We start from the raw sequence: 17,789 nt of genomic DNA, 5'->3' as shown, positions 1-17,789 counted from the left end.
AGGATGGTAGAAGGAACTGCTGCCAGCTGCTAAAGCGTTCTTTTATATAATAGGAGGGAAGGAGGCTTGTTCAATAATTTTGATCTGACTGTAACCAAGAGATTGTAAAGTGGCACAAACACCAATGCAGCCACGGTCCTGTTCTTTGCAACATTATCCCCAAACTTGGCAACTTTAAGACATATGGACTTCCAACTCCCAGAATTCTCTATCCCCCCACCCTGCTGGCTGGGGATTTCTGGGAGTTAAAGTCCACATGTCTTAAAGTTGCCAAGTTTGGGAAACACAGAATTAAGGCAGTGCTGGCTTTGATATTCATTGCTATTATGGTACTCCTTTATGCCATAAAGGAGAACATTTGTAGCTCAGGGTTGAACTGAGGGGTCCTACATAGTGGGGCAAACAGGTAGAAGACTGGTAAAACATCCATGAACACCAATTGACAGTCAGAAGACATGATGAAAATTCTTTAATTTCACAACATCTAGACAGATTTAACCATAGTTTCAATTGGGAAAATACGACAACCCTAGACCAGGCCAAGTCCAAAAATGCCAGGGAATTTCTAGACACTTGGCACTCTGACAAATCAGCCATCAATAGACACATAGACATTAACAACATCCATAGACATTGAAAAGAGACAATCAACCAGCCCAAAAGAGAACAAGACTCCAGCACCTCTCCACGGGTACTCAGCATTCAGATCAAGCATAGATTAACTCCAAGGTTAACTTAGACCAACAACAAAGCAAGTAGTACCCCAATCAAGAAACTGCCAAAGAGCCATCAGTAAACAGCCCAACCAAAAAATCTCCAAGACAGCAAGAAAATTAGCTAGCTCCGAGAGCACCAAGGACCCCTCATTGCTATTATGATTGTAGACCACCCAAAAGTCATTTTTGTGTGTGAGATGGGTGGCTATTTAAATTTGCTAAATAAGTAGTGAATGCCCCTTTTATTCTAATTTCTGCTCTTCGGCGGGCTAGAGACCAGCTCTTATTTTAATCAAAGTTGGAGATCTAAAGCATTCTGCAATACTCAGGGATGGGCTCGCTCAGCCTGTTATTTCCGACTCAAGAATTCAGGCTGGGTTTTCAGAGGACCAAAGACTCGCGCTACCGCTTTAAGAGGGAGGAGAGAGATGGAGACTCGGCGCCGCCCCGGCTTTCGACCATTATATAGAGGTGTTGTCAAAAAGCTCGCACTGGGAGGAAAGTCGCAGTATCCGTGCATTTCTTTCGCGTGTGTTTGGTGTCAGCTATGGTCACACAAGATTCTGGGAGCATCATGGACAAGAGCAGCAGTAACCTGGTCCCGATCGTAGGCAAAAGGGTTTTTGTCATCGGAGTGGGTATGACCAAGGTAACTGGACTGGGCCGGGATACTTGGGAGTGTGTTCCGGGTTCTAGAGTGGGACTACGATTACCATCATCCGTGGTCACGTCTGGGAAAGCAGAGCAGGCTGCTTCAAAGGCTTGGTGAAGTTGGCGTGGGAAAATGGGAAGGAGGGCGGAATCGGTTTCCCTTTCTCGGTGGGAATTTTCTAATAGTCATTTGAAAAAAAAAACAGCATTTCCCCACCCCCACCCCAAGAGACACAGCCCTGCCTCCCTATCCCTCATTTTGCAGTACTGTACTTTCGAATCAACTGCACTAGTCCTTGCAGTTTTCTTGTCAACATTTAGGAAGGGCTTTACCATTGCCTTCTTTCTAGGGCTGAGAAAGAGTGACTGGCTTAAGATCATTTAGTGGCTTTGTGGGTAAGGCTGGAATTCATGGTCTTCTGGTTTATTGCCTGATGCCTTATTAGCTACACCAAAGTTGACTCTCTTTTACAGTTATACTGTTTCATAGCTATAGTTTATAGCTGTTCAGACTTTTTACATTATTACCTGTATGGCAGACCTCTCTGCAGTGAAGCATGGGGCAACCTTGTTTGGCTTTGCAGATTGTTCTCTGCAGACCTTCACAGCTGCCAATGTTCCAAGGCAGTGGTTTTCATATTTGGTAAGTTTAAGATGTGTTGAGAGTTGCCAAATTGGGAAAACACCATTTTAAGGGAAAGGTCAGGAACCATTTAATACAGTTCTGACCTCTTAAGTCTCCAGTGACAATTGGTGCTTTTTATTTTTTTAATAACCCCTCCCCCTTTCTGTATTGGGACACGGTGGGTCAGTGGCTAAAACGCTGAGCTTGTTGATCAGAAAGTCGGCAGTTCGGTGGTTCGAATCCCTAGCAAGGATTAATGGAGTGAGCTCCTGTTACTTGTCCCAGCTTCTGCCAACCTAGCAGTTTGAAAGCAGTTTAAAAATGCAAGTAGGAAAATAGGAACCACCTCTGGTGGGAAGGTAACAGTGTTCCATGCACCTTCAGTGTTTAGTCATGCCGACCACATGACCATGGAGAAGTCTTCGGACAGCGCTGGTTCTTCGGCTTTGAGACGGAGATGAGCACCACCCCCTAGAATTGGGAATGACGAGCACATATGTGTGAAGGGAACCTTAACCTTTACCCCCTTTTCACTATTTTATTTCAAAACTGGACAAGCAGAGTGCCTAAGGCTCCCTGCCTCCTATTTTCTAGTTTGGTGCCTTAACCGTTGCACCAAAATGGCTCTGTCTTTACCCAAAAGTAAAATCCTCTCACTTCTTTGTTTTTACAGTTGTTTATAGCATTATCCTTAGAACAGCTTTGTGTGGTAGATTAGGATGAGAGAGGGCAGGGCCAGTCCAAGCCCATCCAAAGGTCAAGTTTACTATAACTTTTTCTGGTGAGGTGCCCGGGAGAGGGGAGATTTGATGACTGCTCAATAAGATTTTTTTTTTGTATAACTTGAACAAAGATCTGGATCCCTTTGCAAGATCACATTTGGACTAAGAAATTGCACTCCTGTATGGCTCCCAAGTTATTATAAATGTTCATGGTTTTGATTTGTTCCTTTTTAAGAATCCTTGGTATGTTGTTTAAACATTTTCTGTAAGAAAAGTCCAACTTGTTCCTGCACTGCAAAGGGAGACCGAAGTTAGAGTCAAAACTCCATGTTGCTGTGACTAATAATGCCATCTTTTCTGAAGCACTCAGAACTCTCCATATTAATATTTCATTTATTGTGCAACCCGGGTAAGCAGGTTTGTAATCCATGTTGTCAATGGACTGTTCCAAATTACAGATTGCATTAACAATTATGTTCTGGGTTCAGGATAATTGAGGAGAGCGACAGAGTTTGGGTACAATTGTATACAGTGTTCATACGTCCCTTAAAAGACTTCGTTTAGTGACCATTTAAAGTTATAATGGCACTGAAAAAAGTGACTCGTGACCATTTTTCACAATTACGAACTTTGCAGCATCCCCATAATCATGTGATCAAAATTCAGATGTTTGAAAATTGGTTCATGTGTCCCAAGCTCATGTGATCACCATTTGTGACCAAGTCAATGGGGAAACCAGATTCACTTAAGAACTGGATTACTAATTTGTCAATTGTAGTGATTCACTTAACCGTGACAAGATAGGTCGTAAAATGAGGCAAAACTCACAACAGATGTCTCACATATCATGTATTTTGGACTCCACAAAGTCAAGAACTATCTTATTGCAGAAAGTTGTCCTTTAGATGTATTAATTTAATTATTTGTTTTCTTGGTTTTGGTCTTGAAGTTTCCTTTAACAGCAGGAGACTTTGAGTTCTAATGTTGCCCTAGGCATGAAAGTCAGATGGGTGACTTTGGGCCAGTTACTTTTGCTCAGTCCAAGCCAACTCACAGGTTTGTTGTGGAGAAAATAGGAGGCAGGTCTCAAGTCACTCTGATAAGTCACTCCCATCTTTTTGGATATGGTGTTGGGCCCTCCTTCCTTGCGCCTCCCTGTACTTGCACATATTCACTCTGTGTGCTCCGGGCTTCCTTGCTCTCAGTTGCACATATCATAGCCCCTTCCTCCCTAAGTTGTGTATGGTTGCATCAGGCTGCCTAGGATCTCCCAAAGTACCCCTGTATCCCCTTAAAATAGGAGATAGCAGGATTATTAGGTATGTTCACCACCTTGAGTTATATGTAAAAAGTGGAATAAAAATCTAGCAATAATTTGGACTTGAAGACATTTTTTGGTCATAAGCATCTTCAACATTTGCTTTTTTTCCTAACAGTTTGAAAAGCCTGGCCGTCGTAAAAATTTTGATTATCCAGATATGGCAAAGGAAGCAGGTAACATACTGGCTATTATATTTAAAACTTGGGCACAGCCAGTAACAGATGTGCTATTTGTTTGGTGCTCCAGGCACATAGCTAGTGGTATAAACAGTCAAACAGTATTGTTTGCCATTAGCCATGTTTTGAAACCATGGGGTTTAAGGTTCAGCTGTTTATGCTATCATGTTTTCCCCAAAATAAGACAGGGTCTTATTTTCTTTTGACCCCCGAAATAAGTGCTTGGCCTTATTTTCGGGAAGGTCTTATTATTTTTGAGGTGCAGGAGGCGGCGAGTGTGGTCACCTCATGGCTGTTGCTATGTTGTAATATTTTCGGAGAGGGCTTATTTTGGGGGGAGGGCTTATTTTAGCGGATGCACTCAAAAGCCCGATTCGGCTTATTATCCGGGGAGGTCTTATTTTCAGGGAAACGGGGTAGAGAGGTATGAAAATGTAATTATCTGCAGAAGAATAAGAAAAGCAATAAGAATTGCTTTGTGTGTGAACTTTAATTGTTATCATTTTATAATGTTCCTTTCAGATCAGGCCTCTGCTTCAGAAGAGTGGGCAGGATACAATAAAAACCTCTGTAAAATACTTATTTAAAAATACGGCATAAATGTAAATGTATTTTAAACATTGCTGATCCCTTAAATACATTTACAGCTGTTTGTACCATGTGGTCCCGTGACTGCGATTTATCATGTTGTTTTCCTGGAAACCAGTGCTTATTTGCAGTTTTCAGCAAAATCGTCTATTCGGAACAGTGGCTTTGCTTAATGATTGTGGTGTTCACTTAATGACTGTGTGTTTGCTTTATGACCACTGCATTCCCTTAACCACCATGGCAAAAAGTCATAATACCAGATGCAGTCAAACAATGACCTGCTTAACAACCAGCACCACTTACAGTTGTAATTCTGGACTCAATTGCAGTTGTAAATCAAGGACTACCTGTAACCAAAAGTTATGATAACTACAGACTCCTTGTTTGGATTGACACACAGTTTTGAAACTAGACGTTTATTTAATCTGCCCAAGAGTGCTTGTACACTCTTTACTTTTGAAATCTGGCCTTTTACATACAGTTTAACTGTCCTTGCAGGCTTGTACAATAAGTTTCTAATCAAGATTTTGTAATATGTTTTTTAACCTTGTTCAGGTCAAAAGGCTCTTGCTGATGCAGGCATTCCATACTCATTCATAGAGCAGGCATATGTAGGCCATGTTTATGGTAAGTGAAGCCCACAATCTTCTAACACTCTTGAGTATTTAGGGCTTTCTTCTAATGAGAGGCAAAACGTGAGAAGAAGCCATTGTGTTTTTCAAGATGTTGCAGAGCAGGCAGACTATAGTGCTAGAATTGCTGACAACTTTAATCTTTCCATCAGTACATTGGATTGTGAAATAGATAATGGTGGAGAAGCTATTTTTATTGCAGTGTTTTTTGGAGGAAAGTTCATTTAACCCAACCTTGCAGGCTTGAAATTTTAATGTTAAAATTTATTGGAGAAAAGACACTTGTTTAAGATACAGATAAATTGTGAATTGAATGTATTTTTAAAAATCTACCTGTGACTCTACAGTTTGGGATAAGGACCTTTTTGTCCCATCAAAAAGTCCCTAACTTATTCACATTTCATACTAAATCAGGGCAATCACAGAATAAATCCCTGGACGTTGGTATCATATAAGCATGCATCGTGCCATGCTAAAAATTAATGATTCACTTTAGAGGTTAACATGAAGAAATTTAGCAACTTTAGAAAGAGACTAGAAAACATGTTGGTATTTATCAAAACTGACCCTGCATGTCTTTTTTTTATTCTAAAGGTGACTCAACCTCTGGGCAGAGGGCTATTTATCACAATTTGGGTCTAACAGGTATCCCTATTGTAAATGTTAACAACAATTGTGCTACTGGTTCAACAGCTTTGTTTCTAGCAGGACAAGTAATAAAAGGAGGTAAGTTACATCTGCTAATACAATTTTTTTTTAACCCCTGAAGCTGGCACATTCTCTAAGTTGTACTGAATTAAACATGGTATTTTTCTGCATGTTTGAATGCATTGTTCATGTACAATCTTTACAAAATAAGAAATGTAAGAATGTAGTATGTGCAGACTTATAGGCATGCTTTCAATTAGTATTTTGTGAGAGTCCTTTGCAAGACATAACTGTTTCTAAAAGTTTTCATTCATTCTTGCTTTGGGATTTTTCCCCACTTTTCCTTGCAGAACTTTTTCATCTTAGAAATGTTGTTAGGTCTCCTTGCTTGTTTGAAATCTCAGACTTTCAATAATATTCAAATCCAAAAGCTGAAACAATTTGGTTTCAATCAACATTCACATAGGTATACTGGATATACGGATATAAGGATATACTGTATACATTTGTGGATAAACTGAAAATTTTAGATACCGAAATACATCCAGAAAATTGGCTTTGGATTATCTATAGGCTTATCTGCAAGTATATACAGTAATCTGTATTACTATAACTCTTGTTGTCATGACCTTTAACTGGGCAAAACAGTGCATCATAGGGCAACTATTTTTGAACCAGTGTACCTTAAATGGACTAACTTAAAGAATGTGTCCAAAATCTGAGATCCATGACCCCCGAACGCTGCGATTATGGCAATGTCATATTCATTTTCAACATTCTGTGACAGTTTCACAGCCAGTTTGCAATCCCTTGCTCCATTTCCCTGCGTTTAGCCACTTACCTGCCTGTTGGAAAAGGAATGGAAGAGAAATTTTTGATGCTCCCTGCCAAATTCACACAAAGAAATTTGATGGAGAAGCTGGCAGGAAGTTGGAAATCACTCCTGCTCCCACTGCTATTTTGTTTACCCTCGGTTACTGTGTATAGGTAAGAAAATATCTCTGAAGCAATCAGCCAATAAGGCATAGGTCGTCTAGTATTTTTTAAAGTACCCGTGCATCTCATATAAACATAATCTACCTGCAGCTAAGCCGACCGTTGAATTTTTAACCTAAATACCATGAAAAACGTAGCTCAGCTTATCTGCAGGTGGCACATCTTTTTTATTTTGATTTTAAAAATCAAGGATTGGCTTATCCACATATCAGCTTACATACGAGTACATATGGATCTTGCCCAGTGGTTCTGAGCCCTCCCCTAAATGTTATGCATGTCCCTAGCTACCCAAATTTAGCCACCTTGTGGCATACCTTGTGGCATCTGTTTTGTTTATTATTATCAGTGCCCTGATATTTCTCAAGTAGAGAAAAAGAGATATACAGTATCTTCAACATTTCAAAGCTAATAAGAGATTTGAAGATGTCTTGCAGGTGCCATCATAAAATGATTGGATATGGCTATTTGTGACATACATATTTCACAGAACCATGAAGCTAAAAAATGAGACAGAGATGGGGCTAAGTCAAAGATCATAAGCCCATCCTTTTGTTCTGATCTGTTCTTCAAAAATGCCTCTCTTTTTCAATGTGCTCCCAGAATACAACAGTACCTAACCTCACTCGGGATGCACTTTCCCATGCTTGTTGCCACAGAAGCTATAGGTTTCCATTTTCTCTTCCCTCAGACTTTCCATGTAGCCTTGTGCAATCCCTTCCTTGATCTCCCTGATAAGTGTTTCTTAGGATTATCCCCCCTCTTCATTTGTGAAAGACAACTTTGAGTGACAGTCTCATCCAGGGAAAAGGGTTAACAAGAGCTTTCAAGCAAAAAGGCCTGGTCTCTGACTGTTACTGAACTTTATTTCTAAGAACATTCTTGTTCCAATTTGGACCTGGAGGCATTTAAGGCAGTTGAAAAGGTGGGTAGCTAGATACCAGACTTTTGCGTCAAACTGAAAATTAATTGAACTGGTTTAAGAGAGATGAGTTGCCATATTGTCTTCTCACAGCATAAACTTAATACACATAATTCTGAGCTTTATTTATTTATTTATTTATTTATTTATTTATTTATTTATTTATTTATTTATTTATTTATTTATTTATTTATTTATTTGTCTTGTATGCCGCCCACTCCCGGAGGACTCCGGGCAGCTCACAAAAGACAAGGGAAAGTGGGGAACAAGAGCTTTGAATTTGTTGTGATGGTTCACAGTGAATGGAACTCTAAATTCTAAATCCACTCCTGGTCATCCAAGCTCTTTTTTTCTGCACTTAAATTTTGGGCAGCAGGGGGGGGAAGGTGATTAATCCTTGCTTATCTCCTACCGATTATTTAGAAAGCTACCAATAGATCTAACTTCTGTTAAACTCTTTATTAAAGCTTAAAACATAATTAGGCAATAATTTTTGTATTCAAGGTTTGGCTAACTGTGTATTGGCTCTTGGATTTGAAAAGATGGCAACAGGATCCCTTTCAGCCTCTCAGGTGAGTGTTGAAGTCTTTGCTATGTGGGAAAAGAATGTTTTGTATACCTTGGCATATTTGAAAGTTTTAAGTACTCAGGAACTGAGGAGAGGTTCAACAAGTAACTTTATTGTTAACACAACAGCATAGCAAGAACACGAACAGGGAACAGTGCCCGCCTGACAGCTATTTATACTTGACAGCTGTCAGGCGGGGAACCAATCAGCAGCGCGCAATTCTCCCGCCAGCCGGAAGATGCGTCAGGGCCAATCAGCTTGCTTCTGGCTCTGGCTGCAGCTGCCAGCTGCGTCGGGAGGACGCAACACTCCTTTCCCCCAGATTGCGCATGCGTAATCATTTAGATACGGGGGTCTTCTGCGCGTGCACTGAGAATGCCTTGGTAAAGGAGTGTCCGTCGTCGTCGGAGGTCTGTTGCTGTGACACAGTGGAGATGAAGGCCCGGCCCCCGGACGAGCACAAATGTTTAAAGGTAAGTGTCCGGCTGGTCGACAGCGGGAGGCACGTGGCAGAGGGGAGCGGGAAAAACAGTTCGAAACTGGTGAGCCGTGTTTGGCTGCCGTTGGTGTTGCTGAGCGGCCGTCTGGCAGGCAGGGCCCGGCTGTGGTTGTGATGATGGCGAGGCCGGTTGGGGTGGCACCGCAGCTGGTCTATATGGCGCCACCGAAGTCGTCCGTCGTTGAGCTGGACCCTGTAAGGGCAGGACCCAGTTAGTTCTATTACAACCCCCGGCAGCCACCTAGGGTCTCCGGAGTAATTCTGTGCGAAGACCCCTTCCCCCACCAGAAAAGTCCAAGGGGGCCCGCGGACGGGGCAGGCGGTGAGAGCGAAGGAGGGGTGCAGGCGGGTCGAGAGTGGTGCAGAGCCGGCGGCCCATAAGGATCTCAGCCAGACATTTGCCGGAGGCCTGGCAGGGGGTGGTGTGCTGGGCCAGGAGGTATGTCCGGAGACGGGCTGGCCATGGAAGGTGGGAGAGACGGGAAAGGGCCTCCTTGGCCAAGCGGACGGCGCACTCCGCCATGCCATTGCCCGCAGGGTGGTAGGAGGCCACCAGTGCATGGCGAATGCCCAGGCTGGCAAGGTAGGATTGGAAGGGAGCGGAGGTGAATTGAGGGCCGTTGTCCGAGACGATGACGTCTAGGATGCCGTGTGTTGTAAAAAGGGTGTCTAGGATTTGAATGGTGGCACCGGACATGGTGGACTGCATGGGGAAGATGTCAACCCATTTAGAAAGTGCGTCCACCACTAGGAGGAAGGTGCGGCTGGCAATGGGGCTGAAAAAATCCAGGTGGAGGCAGCTCCACGGGGCGGAGGGGGTGTCCCATTCCCAGGCCTGGGCGGAGGGAGGAGCTGGACAGACAACCTGGCACGGTGGGTACTGCTGGACCCAGGCGGCAATGTCCGCATCCATGGAGGGCCACCAGACGTAGCTGCGACCGAGGTCCTTAATTCGCACTATGCCAGGGTGACCCTCATGGAGGCAGCGGAGCACTTGCTGGTGGAGGGCCACAGGGACGCCGACCCTGGAGCCCCAGAGGAGGCAGTCCTGAAGGATGGACAGTTCATCCCGGCGGAGGAAAAATGGCAGGAACTCGGGAAGGCGTCTGCCGCCCAGCCCCGGCGGACAGCATCCAGGACTCTCTGGAGGAGGGGGTTGGACCGGGAAGCGTGGGCAATGTCGGACGCGGAGAGAGGGAGGGCGAGCTCGTCAGTCAGCAAGATGACAGATGCCGCAGGGACGGGATCTGACACAGGAATGGGCAGCGGGCAGCGGCTGAGGGCGTCCGCATGCCCTATTTATTTATTTATTTATTTATTTATTTATTTATTTATTTATTATTTATTTATTTATTTATTTATTTATTTATTTATTTATTTATTTATTTATTTATTATGAAATTTTATATGCCGCCCAATCCCGAAGGACTCTGGGCGGCTTACAAAAGAAGAAAAAAAGAAGAAAAAGAAAAAAAAGACAAGAAAATCACAAAACCACATGCATTCATTTTAATCGGGGCTGGACCTCAACAATGAGGTCAACAGCCCCAGGCCTGCCAGAACAGCCAGGTTTTAATGGCTTTCCTGAAGGCCATGAGAGTGGGTATGGTCTGGATATCTGGGGGTAGCTGATTTCAAAGGGTCGGAGCAGCCACAAAAAAGGCTCTCCTCCGGGGGGCCGCCAGCCGACACTGACTGGCTGACGGCATCCGGAGGAGGCCTAATCTGTGGTATTTTACCGGCTGCTGGGAGGTATGTGGCAGTAGGCAGTCTCAAAGGTACGCTGGCCCTAAGCCATGTAGGGCTTTAAAGCTAATAACCAACACCTTGAATTGCATCCAGAGATCAATTGGTAGCCAGTGCAGCTCGCGGAGGACAGGTATAACGTGGGTGTACCTTGGTACACCCAATATCGCTCATGCGGCCGCATTCTGGACTAGCTGAAGTCTCCGAACGCTTTTCAAGGGTAGTCCCATGTAGAGCGCGTTGCAATAATCTAGCCTTGACGTGACAAGGGCGTGAGTGACTGTTTGAATTGCCTCCCGATCCAAGTAGGGCTGCAATTGGTGCAGCAGGCGAACCTGGGCAAAGGCCCCCCTGGTCACAGCCGACACATGATGTTCCAGTGTCAGCTGCGGATCTAGAAGGACCCCCAAATTGCGGGCCCTCTCTGAGGGGTGTAAATTTTCACCCCCCAGGGTTAAGGATGGACTGTCTAGGCTGTCCTTCTGGGGCAACATCCAAAGCCACTCAGTATTATCGGGATTGAGCACAAGTTTGTTCACCCCCATCCAGATCCTAAAGCTTCGAGGCATCAGCACATCACGTCGGCCGCTACACTGAGCTGGCACGGGGCAGAAAGATACAGTTGTGTATCATCTGCATATTGGTGGTACTTTACCCCGTGCTGTCGCATGATCTCACCCAGCGGCTTCATGTAGATGTTAAATAGGAGGGGGGACAAGACCGACCCCTGCAGCACACCACATTTGAGGGGCCTAGGGGTCGACCTTTGCCCCTCGACCAACACCGACTGCGACCTGTCAGAGACGTAAGAGGAGAACCACCGTAAAACGGTGCCTCTCACTCCCACCTCCCCCAGGCATCACAGAAGGATACCATGGTCGATGGTATCGAAGGCTGCTGAGAGGTCAAAAAGCACCAGGATAGAGGAATGTCCTCTATCCCTGGCCCGCCAGAGATCATCGGTCAGGGCAACCAAAGCGGTTCCCGTGCTGTACCCAGGCCTGAAACCGGACTGAAAGGAGTCTAGATAATCAGCTTCATTCAAGGTCCATCGGAGTTGAAGCGCCACAACCTTCTCAACAACCTTCCCCAGAAAAGAAAGGTTGGAGACAGGATGATAGTTTTTCAAGATAGCTGGGTCCAGGGAAGGCTTCTTGAGGAGGGGGTCTTACCACTGCTTCCTTTAATGGTTGTGGGAAAAACCTCTCCTGCAAAGATGCGTTAGTAATTGCCTGGAGCCAACCTTGTGTCCCTGCTGGTCGAAATCAGCCAGGAGGGGCACGGATCCAGTAAACAGGTGGAGGCACTCATCGCTCCCATGGCCTTGTCCACTTCCTCAGGGGTGACAAATTCGAACTCATCCCAGCAAATCTGATTAAGACTAGCCCTCGGCATCTCGGCTGGTACTGCCCAAGCGGAGTCCATGTCTGTCCGAATCTGAGTGATTTTATCCGACAGAAACTGAATGAACTCCTCAGCTCTTCCTGCAGGGGTTCCCCCACCTCCTCACCTTTCAAGAGGGAGCGGGTCACCCTAAACAGGGCGGCTGGGTGAGATTCCGCGGACGCAATAAGAGCGGAAAAATGTGTACATTTTGCCACCCGTATCACCACTAGGTAAGTCCTAATAAAGGCTCTTAATAGTGCTCGATCAGATTCAGAGTTACTAGCCCTCCAGCGTCGCTCTAGACGTCTCTTTTGGCACTTCATTTCCTGGAGTTCCTTGGTAAACCAAGGTGCCCTCCTGGATCCACTGCCGCGGAGAGGCCTCAAAGGCGCAATCCGATCCAGTGCCTCAGCCGCCGCAACATTCCAGGCAGTGACCAAGGACTCGATCGGATTGCGGACAAGGGAGTCAGGTATCTCTCCAAGCTCCCTCTGAAATCCCTCCGGATCCATCAGGCGCCTGGGGCGGAACCACTTAATCGGCTCCACCTCCCTGCAATGGGAGAGTAGCGTCCTGAAGTCAAGCCTCAGCAAGGAGTGATCTGACCATGAGAAGGGCGAGGTCTCTATTCCCCTTAACTCAAGATCACGTCTCCACTGCCCTGAGAGAAATACAAGGTCGAGCGTGTGTCCTGCTCTATGAGTTGGACCCTGAACTACTTGGGTCAAGTCCATGGTTGTCATGGAGGCCATGAACTCCTGTGCTCCATCTGAATGTTCACCAAGATACGGCAGATTAAAGTCCCCCAGTACCATTAGTCTGGGGAACTCCACCGCCAACCCGGCTACTGCCTCTAGCAGCACAGGCAGGGCTGTCGTGACGCAGCTGGGAGGTAGGTACGTCAAGAACAAGCCCAATTGACCCCCTAAGTCCAACTTCAAGAGGAGAGACTCACACCCCACAATCTCTGGGGCAGGGATCCTGCGAGGAACTAATGACCTTCTGACGATAACTGCCACTCCCCCACCCCTTATTTGCTGTCATGGTTGGTGGAGCACCTGAAACCCATCTGGGCATATTTCTGAGAGTGGGACTCCTCTCTCTTGGCCCATCCAGGTTTCGGTTATACATGCCAGGTCTGCCTCCTCGTCTGATATTAAATCCCGGATGAGGGGAGCTTTGTTCACAACAGACCGGGCGTTTAGCAACAACAACCTGAGACCAGGGCCCTGATCTCCTCTGCCACCAGGTCCTTGAGTTGAGCTTGAGGGGCCGGAACAAGGGATCGCTGTAATGTAGCGAGCCCTTCTTCCCCGGTAATGGCTAGCCCTACAACTCCCATCATATCTGCCCCTCCCAGTCGTGACCGAAATGCTCCGACTTTCCCCCTCCCCCCTCCCTCCCCCATGGCTCTCATTCTTCCCGGCAGGCCATGCACACCATTCACTCCAGGACGGGAGGTGAGTCTGGGCCCCCATCCACTTCTGCTTCTGCACTCAGTGGAGGGGGCCCCAGGTTGCACTCCTGGTCCTATCATATTCACTAATCAAGCACTCTCCTCAGGCACACCCCACAGTAGTCATTAAAATACAGTAATGCAATAATTGATTAAATTAAAAGTGGGCACATTCTCTCTTACATTCATACATTCATACTCTCAACAAACCAGCTAAAAACACAGTTCTTAAATCCACAAGAAAGCGGTCAGCGCGAGTCCGAGGCGGCTGGAGCCGGTGGTAATGTGGAAGGGAGGGGTTCCTCGCTCCTCTCCCCTGCGGGGCCTGGAAACAGTGTAGGAAGTCTGAGGTGGCTGGGACAGCTGGCGATAGTTGAGGGGGCAGGCTCCCCGTCCTCTTCGCCCCTGTCCTCTCTCTCCACGGGGGCCCCGCACCACAGAGCAGCCCGGAGGCCTTCCCGAAGGCCCGCTTGCCAAATGGCTCCCTGAAATGGCGGCGCCAAGGTGGCCGGAGAAGGCGGCGCCATCCGAAAAGCCGCGCCCGGGATAGCAGCGGATGGCAGCGGTGGCGGAGAAAGCTGGCCGCACAGTCCCGAGGTGGTGTCCAAAGAGCTGAGGCCGCAGCAGCCAGAGCAATGGGCAAAGAAGGCCCCGCGGCGGTGATGTCCAAGAAGCGAAAGTAGAGAAGAAGAAAAGGAGGCCCGCCCGGGACAGCAGCGGCGGCGGCAGAGGAGGCCAGCCGCACGGTCCCAAGGCACACAGGCACACCGGCACAGGTACCCGGTTCTCTGAGGTAGCGGGGGCCAGGCCGCGCCGGTCGGAGTAGGCGTCGTTGTCCGAAAAGCAGTGTTGTCCGAGGGCAGCATTCTTTCGTCCAGTCCTCGGTTAACTGCTTCTCCAGACCCCCTATGCTGTTCTTGCATCCCTTAGTTGTAATCTTGTAATCTTCACTTCAGTTCCTGAGCTTCGGCTCTGTTTATTTGGCCCATTTGTTTACCGGGGCGGTAGAGGAGGGAATAGGTGTAGGAGGCGAGGAACTCCGACCACCGGCCCATGCGTGGTGAGAGGATAGGAGGGGTGGGCCAGTCCCCAGACAGAATGCCCAGAAGGGGCTTGTGGTCGGTCAGTAGGGTGAAGGGGCGGCCATAAAGGTAGTGATGTAAGCGTTTTACCCCTGCAACGGCCACAAGGGCCTCCTTGTCCAGCTGGCTGTAGTTGCGCTCAGTCCTGGACAAGGTGTGGGAGTAAAATGCAATTGGGGCTTCAGAGCCATCGGGATACGAGTGGCTCAGGACAGCCCCGACACTGAAAGTGGAGGCGTCGTAGGCGAGGAGGAGGGGAAGATGCTCGTCATATTGGACGAGCCCGGGGGCAGCTGTCAAGAGGGATTTGACAGCCGCGAGCGCATGGGCCTCACGGTTCGTCCAAATCCAAGGGGCAGAGGCATCCAGCAGGCGGTGAAGAGGCTCCGCAACAGAAGCCTTATGAGGGATGAAGGCGGCATAAAAGTTAAGAAGACCCAGGAATGCCTGGAGCTCCGCCTTGGAGGAGAGGGTGGGGGCGGAGACAATTTTGGTGGGAGTAGGGTGCATTCCTCTGGAATCTATGAGGTAGCCTAAGAACTCTATGGAGGGGACGCCCAGCTGACACTTAGAACGCTTTAAGTGAAGGCCAGCGGCTCTAAAGAGCATCAGCACCGCCTGAAGTGTTTTGATGAGTCCTGATTGATCAGCTGTGGCAATCAGGACATCGTCAAAATAGGTCGTAACCCCAGGGATGCCATGGAGCAAGCGCTCCATTAAGCCCTGGAAGATGCCAGGAGCCACATTGATGCTGAATTGTAGTCGGTGGCATTTAAAGGCACCACGGTGTGTCACTATGGTCTGGGCCACCGCGGTGGCCTCATCCACGGGCAGCTGCTGGTAAGCTTGGGCCAGGTCCAACTTGACAAAGAGTTTGCCCTGGCCCAAGGTGTGCAACACGTGTTGCACAACTGGCACAGGATAGGGGTGTGCCTGCAGGGCCTTGTTGACAGTTGTCTTATAGTCCGTGCACATCCTCAGGGATCCATCGGACTTTAAAGGCAACACTATGGGGGTTTCCCAAGGGGAGTGATCCACGGGCTCTAAGATGCCCTGTGTGATCAGCTTGTCCAGCTCTGGGTCAACCCGAGCCCGGAGAGCAAAGGGAACCCGTCTCGCCTTAAGGCGGATGGGAGCCACCATAGAGTCCAAATTTAAGGAGATGGGGGTGCCCTTATAACAACCCAAGGCATCAGAGAACACGTTAGAGAATTCGGAGAGGAGGGAATCAAGAGAGGAGGCGAAACACAGGGAATTGATGCCAGCGATAGAGAGACCGAAGGCTCGGAACCATTCGAGCCCCAGAAGGGAAGCTAGGGGGCTGCGGACAACCAAGAGGGGCAAGGGACCCTTAAACTTTCCATACTGGACAAGGAAGGTCCCACAACCCAGAATGGGGATAGGATTCCCCTGGTAGTCCCGCAGATGACAGGTGGCAGGAGATAGCTGGCTAGGCTGTAGATGCGGCAGCAAGGCTTTGAGAGTGTCCCAGGACATGATCGAGTGGGCCGAGCCAGTGTCCAATTCCATAGAGCAGGGGCGGCCAGCAAGGAAGACGCAGAGATGCATCTTACCCCGGCCCCCAAAAGAAGAGGCAGTGGAGTCAGTTGACCAGTCAGGAAGCGGAGCCTCTGGGTCGGAGACAGCGTAGCACCCCAGGCGGGTGGCCGAAGAAGCCGAGGCAGGCCGGTGGCTAGGAGGATGAGGAGGAGCCCTTGGGTTGCGAGGATCGGCAGGAGTCGAGCGGCAGACGGCTGCAATGTGGCCCTTTTTCCCGCACTTGCGGCAAAGGGCCGTGCGGAAAGCTTTGGAGTGGCAGCCGCCACAGCTGAGGCAGGTGCCGCCATCCCGAATGGCCGTTGTCTTGAGGCGGTCGACGGAGGACTCAAACTCCACATGGAAGTCTTCGGCCGCCATCTGGCAGTTGACAGCGGAGTGAGGCAGCGAGGGCAAAGCCTACGGGGGATACCGACAGACATCCAGGGTAGATTGGCCAGCCATCTCGTAGGCGCGGGCTTCGTCCACCGTGATCTTCATGGTCAGTTCGGCGCGGGACAAGATGTGGCGGTGAAGGTTGATGTCGAGGAGACTGTAGATGAATTGTTCCAGGAGGCCATCCTCTATATGCACGAATTCGCAGCGGATTGCGGCAGTCCTCAGAGCAGCCACATACTGGCTGATGGATTGGCCCTCGATCTGGATGCACCGCCTGAAGAACTGACGACGGGTATATCGGGATGGTGTCAGCTCGTAGTGAAGCTTGAGCCTGGCCATCAAAATGTCTAGGGGCATTGTATGCACCGGCGTCGGTGTGGAAAGAGCCCAGGCGGTGGCAAACATTTCAGGCCCGCAGTAGTGGAGGAAGGTGCCCCTCTTCCTTCCCTCAGACAATTCCGTCAGATCGTGGGCTTTGTAAGAAAACTTCAAAGCATTCCAGGAATGCATCCCACGATTCCGCCTCAGGGCGGAACGCGGCAAAGACAGAAGCCGGAGCCATGGCAGGGACGTGGATGGGGTCTGAGTCGCTCATCCTCGTCGCCAGTTTTAAGTACTCAGGCACTGAGGAGAGGTTCAACAAGTAACTTTATTGTTAACACAACAGCATAGCAAGAACACGAACAGGGAACAGTGCCACCCCTGGCTCACCCCTTCTACCCCATGCCAACCCTTCCACCCTGCCCTTCTTCTCCCCTCCCAGGAGTCTCCACGCGGCCCATTTTGGATGCGAGATAGGTGCAGGACCTGTGTGGAGGCTCAGGGAGGGGGAAAAACAGGCCTTCTGGAGGTTCCAGAAGACTGGAAATAGGCTGGTTTCTGGCCTCCGGAGCCTGGGGAAGGCAGTTTTTGCCCTTCCAGAGGCTCAAGGAAAGCCTCCAGAGCCTGGGGAAGGTGAAAACGGCTCCCCGCCATGGTGTAGGAGGCCGACTAGGCTACACCCACCATGGCCACGCCCACCCAGCAAACGGGCAGAGAACCCGTTGCTGAAATTTTTGAAGCCCACCCCTGGCTATGGCTGAAACTGAAAGGGGCAGAAAGAAGAAGGCAATTTTTTTCTGGT

The 17,789-nt window shown here is 48.3% G+C and overlaps 1 protein-coding gene and 1 pseudogene across 1 annotated transcript in view; one reads left to right on the top strand and one right to left on the bottom strand.

Moving 5' to 3' along the window:
• The first annotated feature begins 1,183 nt into the window (after window positions 1-1,183).
• Window positions 1,184-17,789, top strand: part of SCP2 (sterol carrier protein 2) — a 41,540-nt gene continuing 24,934 nt past the window's right edge. The window contains exons 1-5 of the mRNA XM_087719646.1: window positions 1,184-1,365; window positions 4,151-4,208; window positions 5,355-5,426; window positions 6,026-6,157; window positions 8,499-8,566. Coding sequence (XP_087575772.1) covers window positions 1,264-1,365; window positions 4,151-4,208; window positions 5,355-5,426; window positions 6,026-6,157; window positions 8,499-8,566 — 432 coding nt within the window. The 5' untranslated portion in view covers window positions 1,184-1,263. The remainder of the gene's footprint in view (window positions 1,366-4,150; window positions 4,209-5,354; window positions 5,427-6,025; window positions 6,158-8,498; window positions 8,567-17,789) is intronic.
• Window positions 9,214-14,572, bottom strand: LOC148044588 (uncharacterized; annotated as a pseudogene).

This window comes from Thamnophis sirtalis, unplaced genomic scaffold, assembly GCF_051295495.1.
Source record: "Thamnophis sirtalis isolate CommonGarterSnake01/CBP01778 unplaced genomic scaffold, rThaSir2_p1.2 scaffold_7, whole genome shotgun sequence".
Classification (NCBI taxonomy): domain Eukaryota; kingdom Metazoa; phylum Chordata; class Lepidosauria; order Squamata; family Natricidae; genus Thamnophis; species Thamnophis sirtalis.
The sequence above is the reverse complement of the archived record's forward strand: the minus strand, read 5'-3'. Positions and strand labels throughout refer to the sequence as shown.